At 38.7% G+C, this 14,276-nt stretch overlaps 1 protein-coding gene across 1 annotated transcript; it reads left to right on the top strand.

Annotated features, from left to right (window-relative positions):
• Positions 1–1,081: 1,081 nt before the first annotated feature.
• On the top strand, positions 1,082–13,277 carry LOC119792883 (WD repeat domain phosphoinositide-interacting protein 1-like). Its single transcript, XM_038299721.1, has 12 exons — positions 1,082–1,490; positions 2,715–2,797; positions 3,776–3,945; positions 4,029–4,125; positions 6,203–6,300; positions 6,378–6,470; positions 6,544–6,614; positions 7,155–7,262; positions 10,048–10,212; positions 10,428–10,535; positions 10,791–10,933; positions 12,514–13,277. The coding sequence occupies exons 1-12, from the start codon at positions 1,411–1,413 to the stop codon at positions 12,633–12,635; spliced, it is 1,338 nt and encodes a 445-aa protein (XP_038155649.1). The 5' UTR covers positions 1,082–1,410; the 3' UTR covers positions 12,636–13,277.
• The last annotated feature ends 999 nt before the right edge of the window (positions 13,278–14,276 follow it).

Genomic DNA, 14,276 nt, shown 5'->3' with positions numbered 1-14,276 from the left:
GAATTGTTGCCAACTTCACGTTTTCTCACTATATTTAGCGTCTTTTCAGACCCCTGTAGCACTTTTATTTTAAAAAAAAGCACCTAGTACCAAGTCTAGCGACTTTTTTCTCTTACTGAAACTTTGGCGACAACATCTAAAAGCACCGAACTCTGCTCTCCAAAGCAAGTAGATTGGTAACCCCGCCTCCTGCTCTCCTCTATCTTGTCTGCTGTCATGATTCATGCAGCTATTATTTAATCCAAATGAAAAATGGAGAACAGATAAGCAGATCATGGCTTGTCTACAGTGAAAAGAAGGACTGGGTTATTTACTTTTGCCGTTGCCTGTTTGGAAACAAAGGAAGGAGCAATCAGCTAAGTGAGCTTAGTGCTTGGAAAAAATCTTTCACTCCATTTGAGACAGCATGAAAAGTCAGCTGAGTACAAAACATAGAGAGGAAAACAACAAGAAAAGGGACAAGAAGAGAGGGACACAACCTAGAACAGATAATGGATGTCTATTCTATAAAAATTTCTGGATCTGTATAATGGGTCTTTTTTATGTGTTGTCTTCTCAATTCAGAGGGCCCCCTGTCTGTTTTTGCCTAGGGCCCCAAACTTCCTAAATCCGCCCCTGCCATTATTCAGATTATCATTTACATTGAATAAAAAAAGGCTGTCATACAATTTTAGTTTCCAACCCATGTTTAAAAGTGAAATATTATGAATTCTTAAAACACACAATAAGAGAGACACTTTCAAACACATTATAAATAATATATGTATAAACTTTATACAACAGGATCAGCAGTCTGCATTAGCTATCTCTGCTCCACAGCTATTCAAACTATATACTGCACGCCTTTTGCCCTCCTCCCGGTTGTTTTTGTCCCCAGGGTTTATCCAATTGAATAACCAAAACAATTCCTCGTGATAAGACAGAAGGGCCAAAGGACCAATCAGATGTCCTGATTCCTTTCGATAGGCAGTACCTAAACGATGTTTAGACGTTTTATCAAATCATCTGTCAGCGCAAAAAAGATTGACCAATAGAAATCAGAGAAAGAGGGGCCGATATGTTAGAATGAGCCAATCGTTCCTCGGCTGAGAGTGACGCATCCTCCCATCAGCTGTTTTTGTTTTTCTGTGATGGCAGTGGAAGTTATTAACACATAATAACGGGATTTCTGATTGATGCCAGTGATTCTATACGGGGGATGTTGCGGTTGATTTTTGTTCTGGTCTAGGTTCAGTACAGCCCACCATCCGGGTAATGAGCGCCCTGCGGACGATCCTTTCCCTGTAGACTGTGGCGCGTGGCGCTTGGAATCTGGACGCCGAGGAGGAGCGGAGGGCTCCGGCGGGGATCAGCCCGAGCCAGAGGCCTTCAACCTCTGACAGAGAGACTATAGAGGACCAACTGGCTCGGATGGAGAACCAGGAGACGTTACCGGAGGGGCCCGGAGCGCATCCCCAGTTTATCTGCGCCTCCTTCAACCAGGACACCACGTAAGCAAGCTGCGGGCCGGGCCGGGCCGGGCCGGTCCGGTCCGGGCCCTGTGAAAACTCAAAGCCCCTTCGAGCTGTTCAAGCAGTTGCATAACGACTTCCAGCCATTGCTGCAAAGCAATAGTTACATTTTCTGACACAACACTGAAGCAGAAAGCAAAAAGAACAAAACTGAAGGCTTTTTAATCGGAACATCGCAACTTGAAGATAAGCTTGATGTAAATTAGGCCACTGTGTTAATCTTCAGGGCCTGTTGCTCATCAAAGTGGCCAGTTTGTAATCTAACCTAATTCACTGCTTTAACATTAATGTATAATCAGCATTCAGTAGAATAATAATCTAGGTGGCAAACAATGCTACCTTCTATCTATCCAACTCTGGGGTGATTGTCTTTATTAAACTATTATTTTCAGCAGGACTTTTAAAATGTTACTAATTAGGTGGCAAAGGTTTGTGTGATGTCATAAGACAAGCCACAAATAAATTAAGCACCACTGGCCGTTTTTATTCAGGCAATAGTTGAACTAGAACTTCTTTTATACATTACAAATGTAATGTAAAAATCCCTTTATTGTCCCACAATGGGGGAATTCACTCTCTATATTTACCCCATCCCCATGGGGAGCAGTGGGCTGCGATAGTGTGGCCCCCAGGGAGCACTGTGGGGTTAAGGGTTATGCTCAGGAACCCAGAGTGGAGACTGCAGGGATCGAACCGGGTACTTCCAAGCTTCTCAGAGCACAAGCGCACTGCTCTAACCACTAGGCCTACAACCTCGCTTATAGAATAAATGCAATACCCCATAAACTTTAATATGCCCTGATAATATCTCAAATTAACCCTCAGTTTTTACTGGTAATTTTAAAAAGTTAGGGGATAATTGTAAAGGCTAAAACCGATTCTTGGTCTTTTAACTTTGCTGCAACCATAGCTGCAGGTCCAATGAGGTATTGCCTCTAGTAATGCTTTCTTTGCTTTCTTTTGCAAACTGGCTTGAAATCCATTCTGCAGAGAGCTTTTATAAACCAACATTTTCCTGTTTTGCTACTGATTAATAACTAGGTTGACTATGCTATACCAATGCATGAATATACTTTGACATAAACCAATCTGTCCTGACTCTAGCTAAATGTTTAGGGCTTTGTTCCTGCTCAGATTAAGACTTCCAAGTCTGTGAAGTATGTTTAGATCATCGTTCTCATTGTATGTATGTTTTGATCGTAGTTCTCTGTCTGTGGGCACAAAAACGGGATACCGACTCTTCTCTGTCACAACTGTGGACAAACTGGACTGTATCCATGAGGGAGGTATGGACTGGGCTGTTTTTGTGCTTATGTCACCATGACACATAACTTCTACTCTGTGTCTAGCATGCATTTTGTACTTACCGGTATATTCTTTCTATTTATCTATCTCTCTATCCCACTGCACTATTTGTCTGTTCGAAGAGTTACTATCTAAGCAGTTATCACAGACTTTATCAGGTTCACATTGTTCATACAGTGAGTCCAACACATTACATCATGACTGCTCAATGTATAAATGATAAATGCCAAATTAGTTTGTTCCTGCATGAAAGTCTCCATTTATATAGTTGAGTAAATGGTCAAATATTATATTGCTAACATTTATGCTTGCATATAATGTATAAATGCACCCTTGGTATGATGTAAGTGAAAACATGAGTTGATTCAATAACTGAATTTCTTTTCATCAGTTTACACTCTATAAGACAGTAATAAATGCTTCATCCAGGAGAACAAAGAACAAACACAGGTCACGACCACCTTTTGTGGATAGAGATAACAGAAAGAAAAAATAAAGGTTATTATAAATAATGGAACATCATTGATCTCACAATAAAAACCATTTTGTTCTGCATCTTAACCCATCCCCTTGGGGAGCATTGAGCTTCGTTTGTGCGGCGCCTGGGGAGGAATCAGGGGGTACGTTTCCTGCTCAGGGACACAGACTGCAGGCTGTAGGGCTCAAACCGAGTAATGCAACCTTCTCAGAGCACAAGCACATTGCTTTAACCACTAGGCCAACATTCCCCTATAGATGGAAAATAATGCTTACATAAATACAAGTGGTTGGGTTGTCCTCCAGCACCCCCAGCATCTAGCAGCATGAATACAGAGATGCTCAAGATAACCTGAAAGCCTTTAACAATTAGCTTCTTCAAAAGAAAGTCTTTAGTCTATTTCCAAAGTACCCATAGCGTCTTCCTTAAAGATAAATCAATCCATTTAAAATTAAATGTTCCTCTTATTTCTGTCCCTCAGTGGAATGCCCAGATGTCTATATAGTGGAGCGACTGTTCTCCAGCAGTCTGGTTGTTGTGGTCAGTCTTTCCTTGCCCCGTCGAATGAACGTCTACCACTTCAAGAAGGGTACAGAAATATGTAACTACAGCTACTCCAACAACATCCTCTCGGTCAAGCTGAACAGACAGGTAAGAACACCTGGCTGATCTTTCTGCTTCTGTTTAGTTGCATTGTTTTGCTGATCATCTGTTCTGCCACATGTTGACATCAGCGACTCGTCGTGTGCCTGGAAGAGTCCATCTACATCCACAATATCAGAGACATGAAATTACTCAAGACCCTGCTTAACACACCAGTCAACCCAACAGGTAAACTCCAGCTGTGTGGGATAAAGAAGCATCTTTGAGTGGAGTTTTTAAATCAGTCATTCAAAACTCCTTTTTCTATACTTGAAATGTTATGTTCTTTCTTAAGACCAAAGCTAAGAAAAACAATTGCGTTTGGACTTATATAACATACAGTTTTAAATCAAACCCAGCAGCAGAATAACCCAAGCCTAGGTCTGTCAGCATACACAGTCATATAACTTCAAAACTTTTGTGTTTTGGAATTCATCAACAGCATTTATTAAAAGGTCTGACGCCAAAATGCAGAGAACCACTCAGAGAGCAAGGCAAAGGTTTAGCAGGTTTATTGAGGTTAGGGTCGAAGGGGGTTTGATCTGGAACTCAGAGAGCTGCTGAACAGGAACTAGAAAGTCTGGCAAGGATTTCACAACAATTAGTTCAGGGGCCGTGGGAATCTGGAATGCCGTAAGGATAATGCTAGTGAGGGACTCACATTTGAGGGGGTTCTTCTCTCAATTTGAATCCAGTCTGTGTGGTTTGATCCAGAGAAGAGGGGACATGTTAAAGAGTGGACTAGTAGACATTCTTTGGACCCGGAGGAGCAATGGAGCGAACTGTCACTTGGATTTCATGTGGAGGTTTGTCCCCTGCTCAGTGTGAACTCAGATAATAATGCTTCCAGGGGAAGAAGGCCAAACATCCAGTACGCAGGAGGACTTCCTGCCAAAAGGCAAAGACAAAAACAAGGTTAGACTCAGAGAAAAAAAGACTCAGTTGGACTCTAAGTTAGACGCTAAACTCAGCTTGGCTAGAGTTCCTGAAACTGGCAAACACTCTGGCGTTGAGGTAGTGACAGTCCAGTGCTTAAGTACTCCTCCAGATAATGATCCCAAGATCCCAAGAACCAAAAATGACAAGGCACCACCTGGTGGTGGAGGGAGAGAAATACACAAAACCACCACACAAACTGGATTCCTGATACTTGCTGAGATGAGTCAAAAGCGTTCCTTTAGAAACCACCTTATGTATAATTCAGTTTGCATCATTTCTTAGCTTGTAGTTCTCCTGTAAGAGAGAGGTCTATACTTAATTAGGGGTAAACAATCCACAATATTTCACTTACAATCCTATTGCAATACTTGAATTTGGTAATTTGCAGATCATAACGCTTTTCTTATAACAGAGCCTGTTTGTTTTTATCTTATCATCAATATTCATATTTTTGTATATACTGCCATAAAGTCCTCGCTACAAGCCAGCATATGTATCAATATACAAATGGATATCCCTCAATGCAACTTGATATAACTAAAGGTCAGAAAAGGAAGAAATATGCAGTAAATCATGTTAACAGGACAAATTTCATCCTGGGAAAAAAAAACAAGTAAGGATTGAGATTGACTGTATTTATTGAATCAAAGACTGATGCCCAGTAAGAGGTAAACTTTTCTGCTGATCAAAACATTTTAGCTTGATTTAAATTTACTATAGAAATAGACTGAGTAAATCTGCCCCTGTGGATTGGGCCCATTTTCACTGTAATTCTCTTCAACATTCAGGCCTCTATCGTCCAGATGTCTCATTTTGTTATTGCAAACATTTTTTTAAAGTTATGATAGGGAAATGGCTTGTTTATTTAACCCCTAATTTAACTTATTTTTCCCAAATTAAATGTGTACAATTCGGGTTCTCTCGGTTAAATAAATAGGAATAAGTTTTTATTTTTTACAAAAAGTCATGGGTTTAGCCAGGAAAAAAAAAGTATTATCCTCATTGTCTTTCTCTAATCCAGTAAAATGTGTTTTCTCCAGACTCTATACATGTGTAAATACAAATGACTTTGTAACTACGGTAGAAAGGTAGAAATAGTCATTTGTAGTACTCTTTGTTGGAAGATATTTATTCCTGCCTCTATTTTCTTTCTATTAAATATCAAGTACTTAACTTTCAATTGTCAGTTAAAAGCTTCAGTTTCTATGTGGTTCAGACATTAAAATGCTTTTTTTTCATCCTTATTTTAGTTTTAGTGGAATTTTGACTAATTTGGTGTAAAAAAAACAATAAAGTGTTCTTGATAATTTCTTCTGCCACACCTTAGGTCTGTGTGCGCTGTCTGTCAACCACGGTAACTCCTTCCTGGCTTATCCTGGCAGTGCCACCATTGGAGAGATCACACTCTATGATGCAAACAACCTGGTGAGGAGCAGGATTGTAAGACTCCATAGAACCAACATGAATGAATTTAGAAAATAATTGTTTTATTTTGCTTTTAGAGCACAGGGACTCTGATCCAAGCCCACGACAGTCCACTGGCGGCCCTGACGTTCAACGCCTCTGGCACAAAGCTGGCCAGTGCATCTGAGAAGGTATGGGCGTATTTTTTTGCCTTTATGTTGGTTTCCATTACATCAGGTGTGAACTTTCTCTTCTTTTGTGTAGGGTACTGTAATCAGAGTTTTCAGCGTTCCAGAGGGTCAAAAGTTGTTTGAGTTTCGGCGAGGGATGAAAAGGTTTGTTCTTACAGGTGTTTTGAATCTTTTCTATAACTGTGCATGAAGACTGCCATCATTAGACTCCTCTTTGTAGTGAAAAATAAATAAGACAATGCTTAAAAAAGAAGGAAGTAAAGAAATCACTACTCATTTCACTGATATTGTGTCAAGCTGTCTCATTGAGGATGCTGAAAGGCCATGTAAAACAACTCCCAGCAATCAAGTGTTTCATACTTAAAATCAATGTGGTCTGGTTAAAGAACAGGAGAAGCTGTGATTCTGCATCTTATTACAGCTCCATAAAGTGTTTGTACCAAAGATTTATAAATGGTCAGAACTAAGCATAGAGGCCATTTTGAATTTTTAAGCTAGTGTCAGGAAATTAACGTCACTGCAGCTCTAGAGGTTATCCTTAGAGATATACTGTCAAACCAATTGTTTTCTTTTTTTGCATGTTTTCCTACTAGACTTTACCATATGTCATCTTAGTCATGCATATCCTTTTTGTTAAAAAAAAAATTAAGCTTAATTCGCTCTCATTAATGTTTGGTCCTTCAGATACGTCAGCATCAGCTCCTTGGCCTTCAGTGCAGACGCTCAGTTCCTGTGTGCCTCCAGTAACACGGAAACTGTTCATATCTTCAAACTGGAACAGCACAGCCCAAGGTGAACATTGTTGTTCATTGTTTCCCTTTACCTTCAAATCACAGGATGGTTAATGCAAGTAAGACAAGCAGCCAGTTTAGTGCTAGTATCTACTATGTACACAGGTATTGTGGAGGATTTTTGTGAATTTTTGAAAAGACCCACCATTTCCACTTTTAAAAAAAATACACACACACAACCCTGTGGTCACTCCAGAGAGGGAACGCCTATTAAAAACATGCAAGAGCATGCATGAGTCATTTTTTCCTCAAAAAAGTGCAGGGACGTAATGAAAAGACGGTCGCTCGGATGGATCTCATCTCACCCATATTTTCTGTTTTATTTGCGAGTTTCCTTAAAAAAATCATGACATGCTTGAATGTGTGTGTGTGCTTCAGTGGAAATTTGGATGTTTGGGAGATAAATAAGGATCTGTGGCCACCATATAACTACTAACGGTGTAAATTACAGACTAGATAAACTTACCTTCCCTGAAAAGCTACAATTTAGAGGTAGATAACTTTTACCAGCAGTGATGTGAAATGGATTTCTCCAAATAGCATGCCAAACTTTCCCTTTGCAACCAAGCATCAGGGGGAAGCCTGACCTGTTCTTTCAGTCTACGCCATCGAGTGAAAGAATCTCCCATAAACACTCTGGTCTTGTTTCTCTCTTCTGAGTATATACCTTAAGTCATGTACAAAAAATAATTTAATTACTTACTTTTTTTGTACATGACTAAAGGGATAAACACCCATCAAGGTAGTTTAAAGTCTATTTTTCATACAAAACTAAAGGGAAAATCTGACATCTTGCTCATGCATATTGACTATCGGTATGCTGGTCTGACAGAACACCTGCAGCATGGAGCTCAATTGGCAGTTGCCAGAGAAAAAGAATTGCCAGGTTCAGCACTGGGGCTCTGTTCTTTTCACAGATAGGAGCTGCTGATGTGAAAAAGGTGAAAAGGTCTGGAGAAGCCTGTTACAATGAAATGGTCCAGACCCGGGCTGCTCAGTGGGTAGCACTGCTGCATTGCAGCAAGAAGGTTCTGCATGGAGTTTGCATGTTCTCCCTGAGCATGCGTGGGTTCTCTCCGGGTACTCCACAGTGCAAAAACATGACTGTTAGGTTAATTGGCTTCTCTTAGTTCTCCTTAGGTGTGAGTGTGTGTGAATTATTGTTTGTCCTGTTTGTCTCTGTGTTGCCCTGTGACAGACTGGTGACCTGTCCAGGGTGGACCACGCCTCTCACCTGTAGACAGCTGGAGATAGACACCAGCTCCCTTCTTGACCCAAGCAGGGATAAAGCGTGTCAGAAAATGGATGGATGGATGGATGGATGGATGGATGGATGGATGGATGGATGGATGGATGGATGGATGGATGGATGGATGGATGGATGGATGGATGGATGGATGGATGGATGGATGGATGGATGGATGAATGGATGGATTGTTCAGACCCCCAAATGATTTATTTCAACTCCAGTTTGTGAGGCAACACAACATGAATATAAGATTGAATACTTTTGCAGACCACCATATGATATGCTGCAGTTTTCACCATTATAAATGTCCCACACAATGCTGGAGTACTTGCCCTCCAAGCTGTCTCTCCATTGTCTAACAACTTCCTCCTGTAAGTCATTTAGCACATCCTATAAAGATGTCTGTGGTTTAATCATGTTGATAATCAGCCCAAACAGGCCTTTTCAGTGAACAGGCCTTAAAGAGACAGACGTTTCTAACATCACAGTCTGACTGACAGGAAGTTCTTAAAGAATGGGAGGTTTAGAGACAGGGAGCAGAAACTGGCTCTTTGAGCAATAAAAAACAAAACTTATCAAGTCCCAACTAACAATTTTATATATTTCACATATTTGATGTACTGCAAGTGCCAAATATTCATATGTTCATAACTTCTAAGTGAGATTCAGAAAGTCTTTCCATAAGTTAAAGATTTAGTTTAAGATAAAATATATATTTTTAAACCATTGCTAAAGAGCGACTGCAGCTGCTTCAACCTCCATCTCTGGAAACTGAATAATTTATTATTAGACACATTGGACACATGAAAACTTAAAACAAACAGCTTGATTCAAAAATAGAACTGGAAGTTCCATGATGTTATATCTTTATCTTTAAGCCCTGGAGATCGATCTTAAACCAAACTGCAGTCTGAAACTGAATGGATGCATGAGTTCTGTCCGTCCGAGGAGATCATTTTTCCTGTTTATTTACCCTGAGATTTCATAGGAAACAAATCCCAACATGTTGACTCAGAACCTTCCTGGGAAGATGCAGGCTGAGCTCATGGTTGATTGTTTAAAATCCCACTGGAGAGGCAGAAAAAAATAATTGGAAAACTAGACCATGGACAAACAAGGAAGTGTTTCCTCTTGATCTCCTCTTATATTTTATTTTATCACTTTTTCACTTTTTTTAAACATATTTTATTAATTCAATTTTCTATTATAGCTGAGTTTTAAATTTAGAAAAACAGATTCTAAATCCCTCATCCTTATACCTTTTATTCTGTAAATTAAAAACATGTATTGGCTGAAACGGTGAAAACCTTTTAAACATTTTAAACATCTAGTTCCTATTAAAGACAGCCAGCAATAAGACCCCATAATCAGAGGTTACAAGAAGCTATGATGTCCAGACAACAGCAAATGTAGAACCCTGTTTTGCAGCATTGAGATCCACTTTCAGGTGAATTGCTGATGTTATCGCCCCCTGCTGGTGTTACAGTGGAATGAACTGGCTAAACGTGTACCTGTAATGCATGTTTTTTCTTTCCAGTCAAGATGAAGAATCTCCAACCTGGTCAGCATATGTAGGAAAAATGTTCACAGCTGCCAGTACCTACTTGCCCACCCATGTTTCTGACATGATGCATCAGGATCGGGCCTTCGCCACTGTACGGCTAAACATGTTTGGCTTGAAGAACATCTGTGCCCTAACTACGTAAGTGCAGCACTACAGGTCCTTCTCAAAACATTAGCGCCTTGTGATAAAGTTCATTATTTTCCATAATGTAATGATAAAACTTGAACATTCATATCTTTTAGATATACTGCACACTAACTGAAATATTTCAGATCTTTTATTGTCTTAATATGGATGATTTTGGCATACAGCTCATTAAGCTATCAGTCTACTTATATCTGGTCTGTTTTTAGGATTCAGAAACTTCCACGTCTGCTAGTTGCATCCTCAGAGGGATTCCTCTATATCTACAATGTAGATCCGCAGGATGGAGGCGAATGCGTCCTTGTTCAAAAGCACAGGTGTGGGCATGTTTGCAGAAATATCTGCAGTGTAAAATGAATTGAAATCATGAAAAACATGAAATATGCTACCGTCTAATATTAAAATCTAACATAATTTTTACATGAACATCATTTTTTTTAAAGCAGCATTTTCCTTTATTACTATCAGAGTGCAACTTTGTTTAACAAAGAAAATATAACATATTTTAAGTGTCTCTGATACAATGCTGGCCTTCATTTTTTTGTGTCGTCCTTTCTGCTCCACTCCTTCAGGCTCTTTGACTCAGGTGAGGAGCAGGAGGAGGAGAAGGAAGAGGAGAACCAGGAAGATGGCCCCCAGCAGCAACCAGCGGGCCAATCCTATGCTGCCACTGTGGCTCTACCTTCAATGCCACCCTCATCCACAACACTCATGGGTAAAGAAAGACTGGGACTAATAATCTTTATCTTTATCATCAATGAAAAAGCTTGTTAAACACTAAAATACCCAGGGTGTTAAATATTATAGATACATTGTTTTACCTACTCATTATATAACACTGTTTTATATATATATATATTCTAATGTTTTGTTAAAGCTCCCTAAAAAGTCAAAGTGGTCGAAGCAGAAGTCTCTTGTATCATGGTGTGAATCCATAAAAAAATAATGAGATTGTGATGGGTAGAAAATGGAAGGCAAATCAATGTTTTTGCAAGAGGCTAATTCTAATTGTCTTACCTTAAACCTTTAAAACATATTTTTATGCAGTCCTTTGATTTTACATTTTATATATATATATATATATATATATATATATATATATATATATATATATATATATATTAGTGCTGTCAAAATTATCGCGTTATTATCGCGTTAACGCGAGGCCATTTTAACGGCGATAATTTTTTTAACGTGAGATTAACGCTATGTGGTTTTATGGTAAAATTTTCCAAGTACATCCCGCTGCAGCCTGCGGGAAGGCGGGGCTATTTTCCCCCAGTCTATGCATTTTCCATAGGCTTCGAGAGCGGAGCTCCTCAAGGGAAACAGACGCTCATACACTGGGTGACGCTAGTGCCTTTTCTTTAAGCCCCACCACCAACAAACAAGTTGAGTGTCTGGTAACTAGTAGCAACCTGAAATACGCTGAGAAAACAGATTACTGAGGTGAAATGGAATCTTCTACGGCACTCTTGCTGTCTGTGTTCGCCACAGGTCGGTATCCTGTGTGTGTGTGTGTGGGTGTGTGTGTCTGTGTGTGGGTGGGTGTTTGTGTGTGTGGGTGGGTGTGTCTGTGTGTGTCTGTGTGTGGGTGGGTGGGTGTGTGTTCTCATTTTTGTTAAGAGGCTGAAAAGTAACTTTCTAGAGCATAGACTACCTCCATCTAGTGATGTCGGTCTATTGATTTTGATGTATTGATTGAAAATTGTTAATTATTATCTTGGTTAATTAACATCTAATGTTAACTCTACTAAATTTTATAGCAGTAGGGTAAAATGCTTGTCTTTGTTCAAAAGACTGTATTAACTGTAAAGACTGTCTTTTACATCAGCCTGTTTTCAGGGCCTTTTTTTTGGCTACATATTTGTTATTTTTTGCTACATGCCTCCCCATCTTCTTGCCATATGTTTCTATGGCATAAATCAGTGTCTGTGACCTGTTTTCATTAAAAAAAAGAACATTGGCACAAACCTAGCCTGTATGTATTTTTTGTATGTCATCGAGAGTATTTAAATGATTTTCAATCAGAAAAAAAATTTGCGATTAAAATGCGATTAATCGCGAGTTAACTCAGGCATTGATGCGATTAATCGCGATTAAAAAAATGTAATCGATTGACAGCACTAATATATATATATATATATATATATATATATATATATATATATATATATATATATATATATATATATATATATATATATATATATATATATATATATATATATATATAAGTAAGACTTCAAATTCAAAAGTATTAAAACGTGTCCATCTCCCCTCATTCCCTCCCAGGCTACTCTGAAGATGGTGGAGCGCAGAGGGGTGAAGTCATCCCAGAGCATGAATTTGCAGAGGGCCCCGTTTGTCTGGATGATGAGAACGAGTTCCCTCCAGTTGGCAACCTGAGTAATTAATCAGCAGTTCTGCAAGACCCCCCCCCCTTTATAATAATAATCAGATCGACAGTACTGATTTCAAACAGGAAGAATTATAAAAACTAGTACTGATGACGATAAACGTTGAATCCCTGGACCTTCAACAGAAATTAATGTTTACCTTGGATACGGTGTTAAAGGGTGTTACTCTCTGCTTGTTCTTGTGTTCTGTGTTCCTCCCATTCTGTAGGATATATGGAAAAAATATAGTTGGTACATCTCTCATTAGGAATACATCTACCAATTTAAAAAGAAAAGAATACCTAATATAATGCCACACCAATAGTTAGAAATGTGTAGTAATATGACACAGTAAGAAACCCTGGCAGAAAATGGACATTGTTGTAGATAAATGCTGTCGAACAAAGCAGACAGTGTTTCATGAGGTTAATTAACCCCTTTGAGTTTTTCCTACATCATTTCAATGTGTTCTACAAACGTGTTGCACTTTCTTCATGACTCTGTTATATATGGTCCATATTTCATGTGTTCGACTGAATAGAACCTAGAAGTTTACATTTGATATTAATGCCTTTTATGCAGCCCCAGCATAACAAAAAATATCTAGGAACTTTACAGCTTTAAAAAACTGAAGTCATAAAAGCATTAGTTTCACTTGAATCCATATGTTTTTGGTTATTTTCTCTAAGTATTGGCCTGGATAATCTCGCCACTGGTAGCATTTGAACTGCTAAATGCTAATAATTTCTCTCATCTCATCAAGAAAAAAAGTGAACACAGGTGAAATGATCAATTCATGCAACAAGGTAATTTTATTTAGGATTTCTTGAATTTACACCTAAAATAAGGATAAACGATCAAAAGCTCCTAAATCTTAGAGTATTATTTGTCTCTGTAAGAATCATGTATTTGTACTTGCAAATGTTGCTAATCATGGTAGCAACAGAATTTGGCAGGTGTGTAACTTCCTGATATTTTTGGAGATGACTTTTAGAGAGGATGCAGTCAGCAGAAATGTTGAGAAGTTGTTGACAGGCTGCACTTGGTAAAGCTGCAGGTCTTTGACTTTTAATTATATAATTAAAACCTTTTTTAATAAAAACGTGATGTTTGAACTGTTACTCTTAGTTATTTTTACATTGATGTGTTAAATATATTCTTTTGGAAAAGCTTTGTTACACATCACCACGTAGACTTACCATACCTAATGTGTGTTAAGACTTTTTACTGTATAGCATGTATATATTAAATTTCTATATAGTACAAGTGTACTAGGTAACCAGGTAATAACGTGACTTGCCAAAAGATGGCGTTGTTAGGAGACTCTCTGAGCTGTTCAGTTCTGGACATTTTACCCAGTGACCCATTAAAGCTGAAAGTGACTGAACCTGTGAACCTGGCTTTGTCTGTTTATGCTGAACATTTGACCTCTGATATGTATGTCATCTATAGAGCAGTGGTTCCAGAAAGATTTAAAAAAGATTTAAAAAATAACAATGTAACCGCACGGCACACCATAAAGACACATATTTGACTTCACTCTATATTTATTTATTTATTCATAAAAAGCATTTATTTTTATACAAAAAGATAATCAAGTTTGTTCTTGAACAACAGGAAACTGGTTGGGTGATGGTACCTATAAACGTATCCTAGATC

Source organism: Cyprinodon tularosa, unplaced genomic scaffold, assembly GCF_016077235.1.
Source record: "Cyprinodon tularosa strain WSP-4 unplaced genomic scaffold, ASM1607723v1 ctg433, whole genome shotgun sequence".
NCBI classification, from domain to species: Eukaryota; Metazoa; Chordata; class Actinopteri; order Cyprinodontiformes; family Cyprinodontidae; genus Cyprinodon; species Cyprinodon tularosa.
The sequence above is the reverse complement of the archived record's forward strand: the minus strand, read 5'-3'. Positions and strand labels throughout refer to the sequence as shown.

What these genes read in the sequence shown, in the direction of transcription:
- LOC119792883 (XM_038299721.1), top strand. Translation starts at nt 1,411, where the DNA reads ATGGAGAACCAGGAGACGTTACCGGAGGGGCCCGGAGCGCATCCCCAG. An exon ending in TTTCGGCGAGGGATGAAAAG is followed by an intron (nt 6,615 to 7,154) that starts GTTTGTTCTTAC and finishes TTGGTCCTTCAG; the next exon opens with ATACGTCAGCATCAGCTCCT. An exon ending in CTCATCCACAACACTCATGG is followed by an intron (nt 10,934 to 12,513) that starts GTAAAGAAAGAC and finishes ATTCCCTCCCAG; the next exon opens with GCTACTCTGAAGATGGTGGA.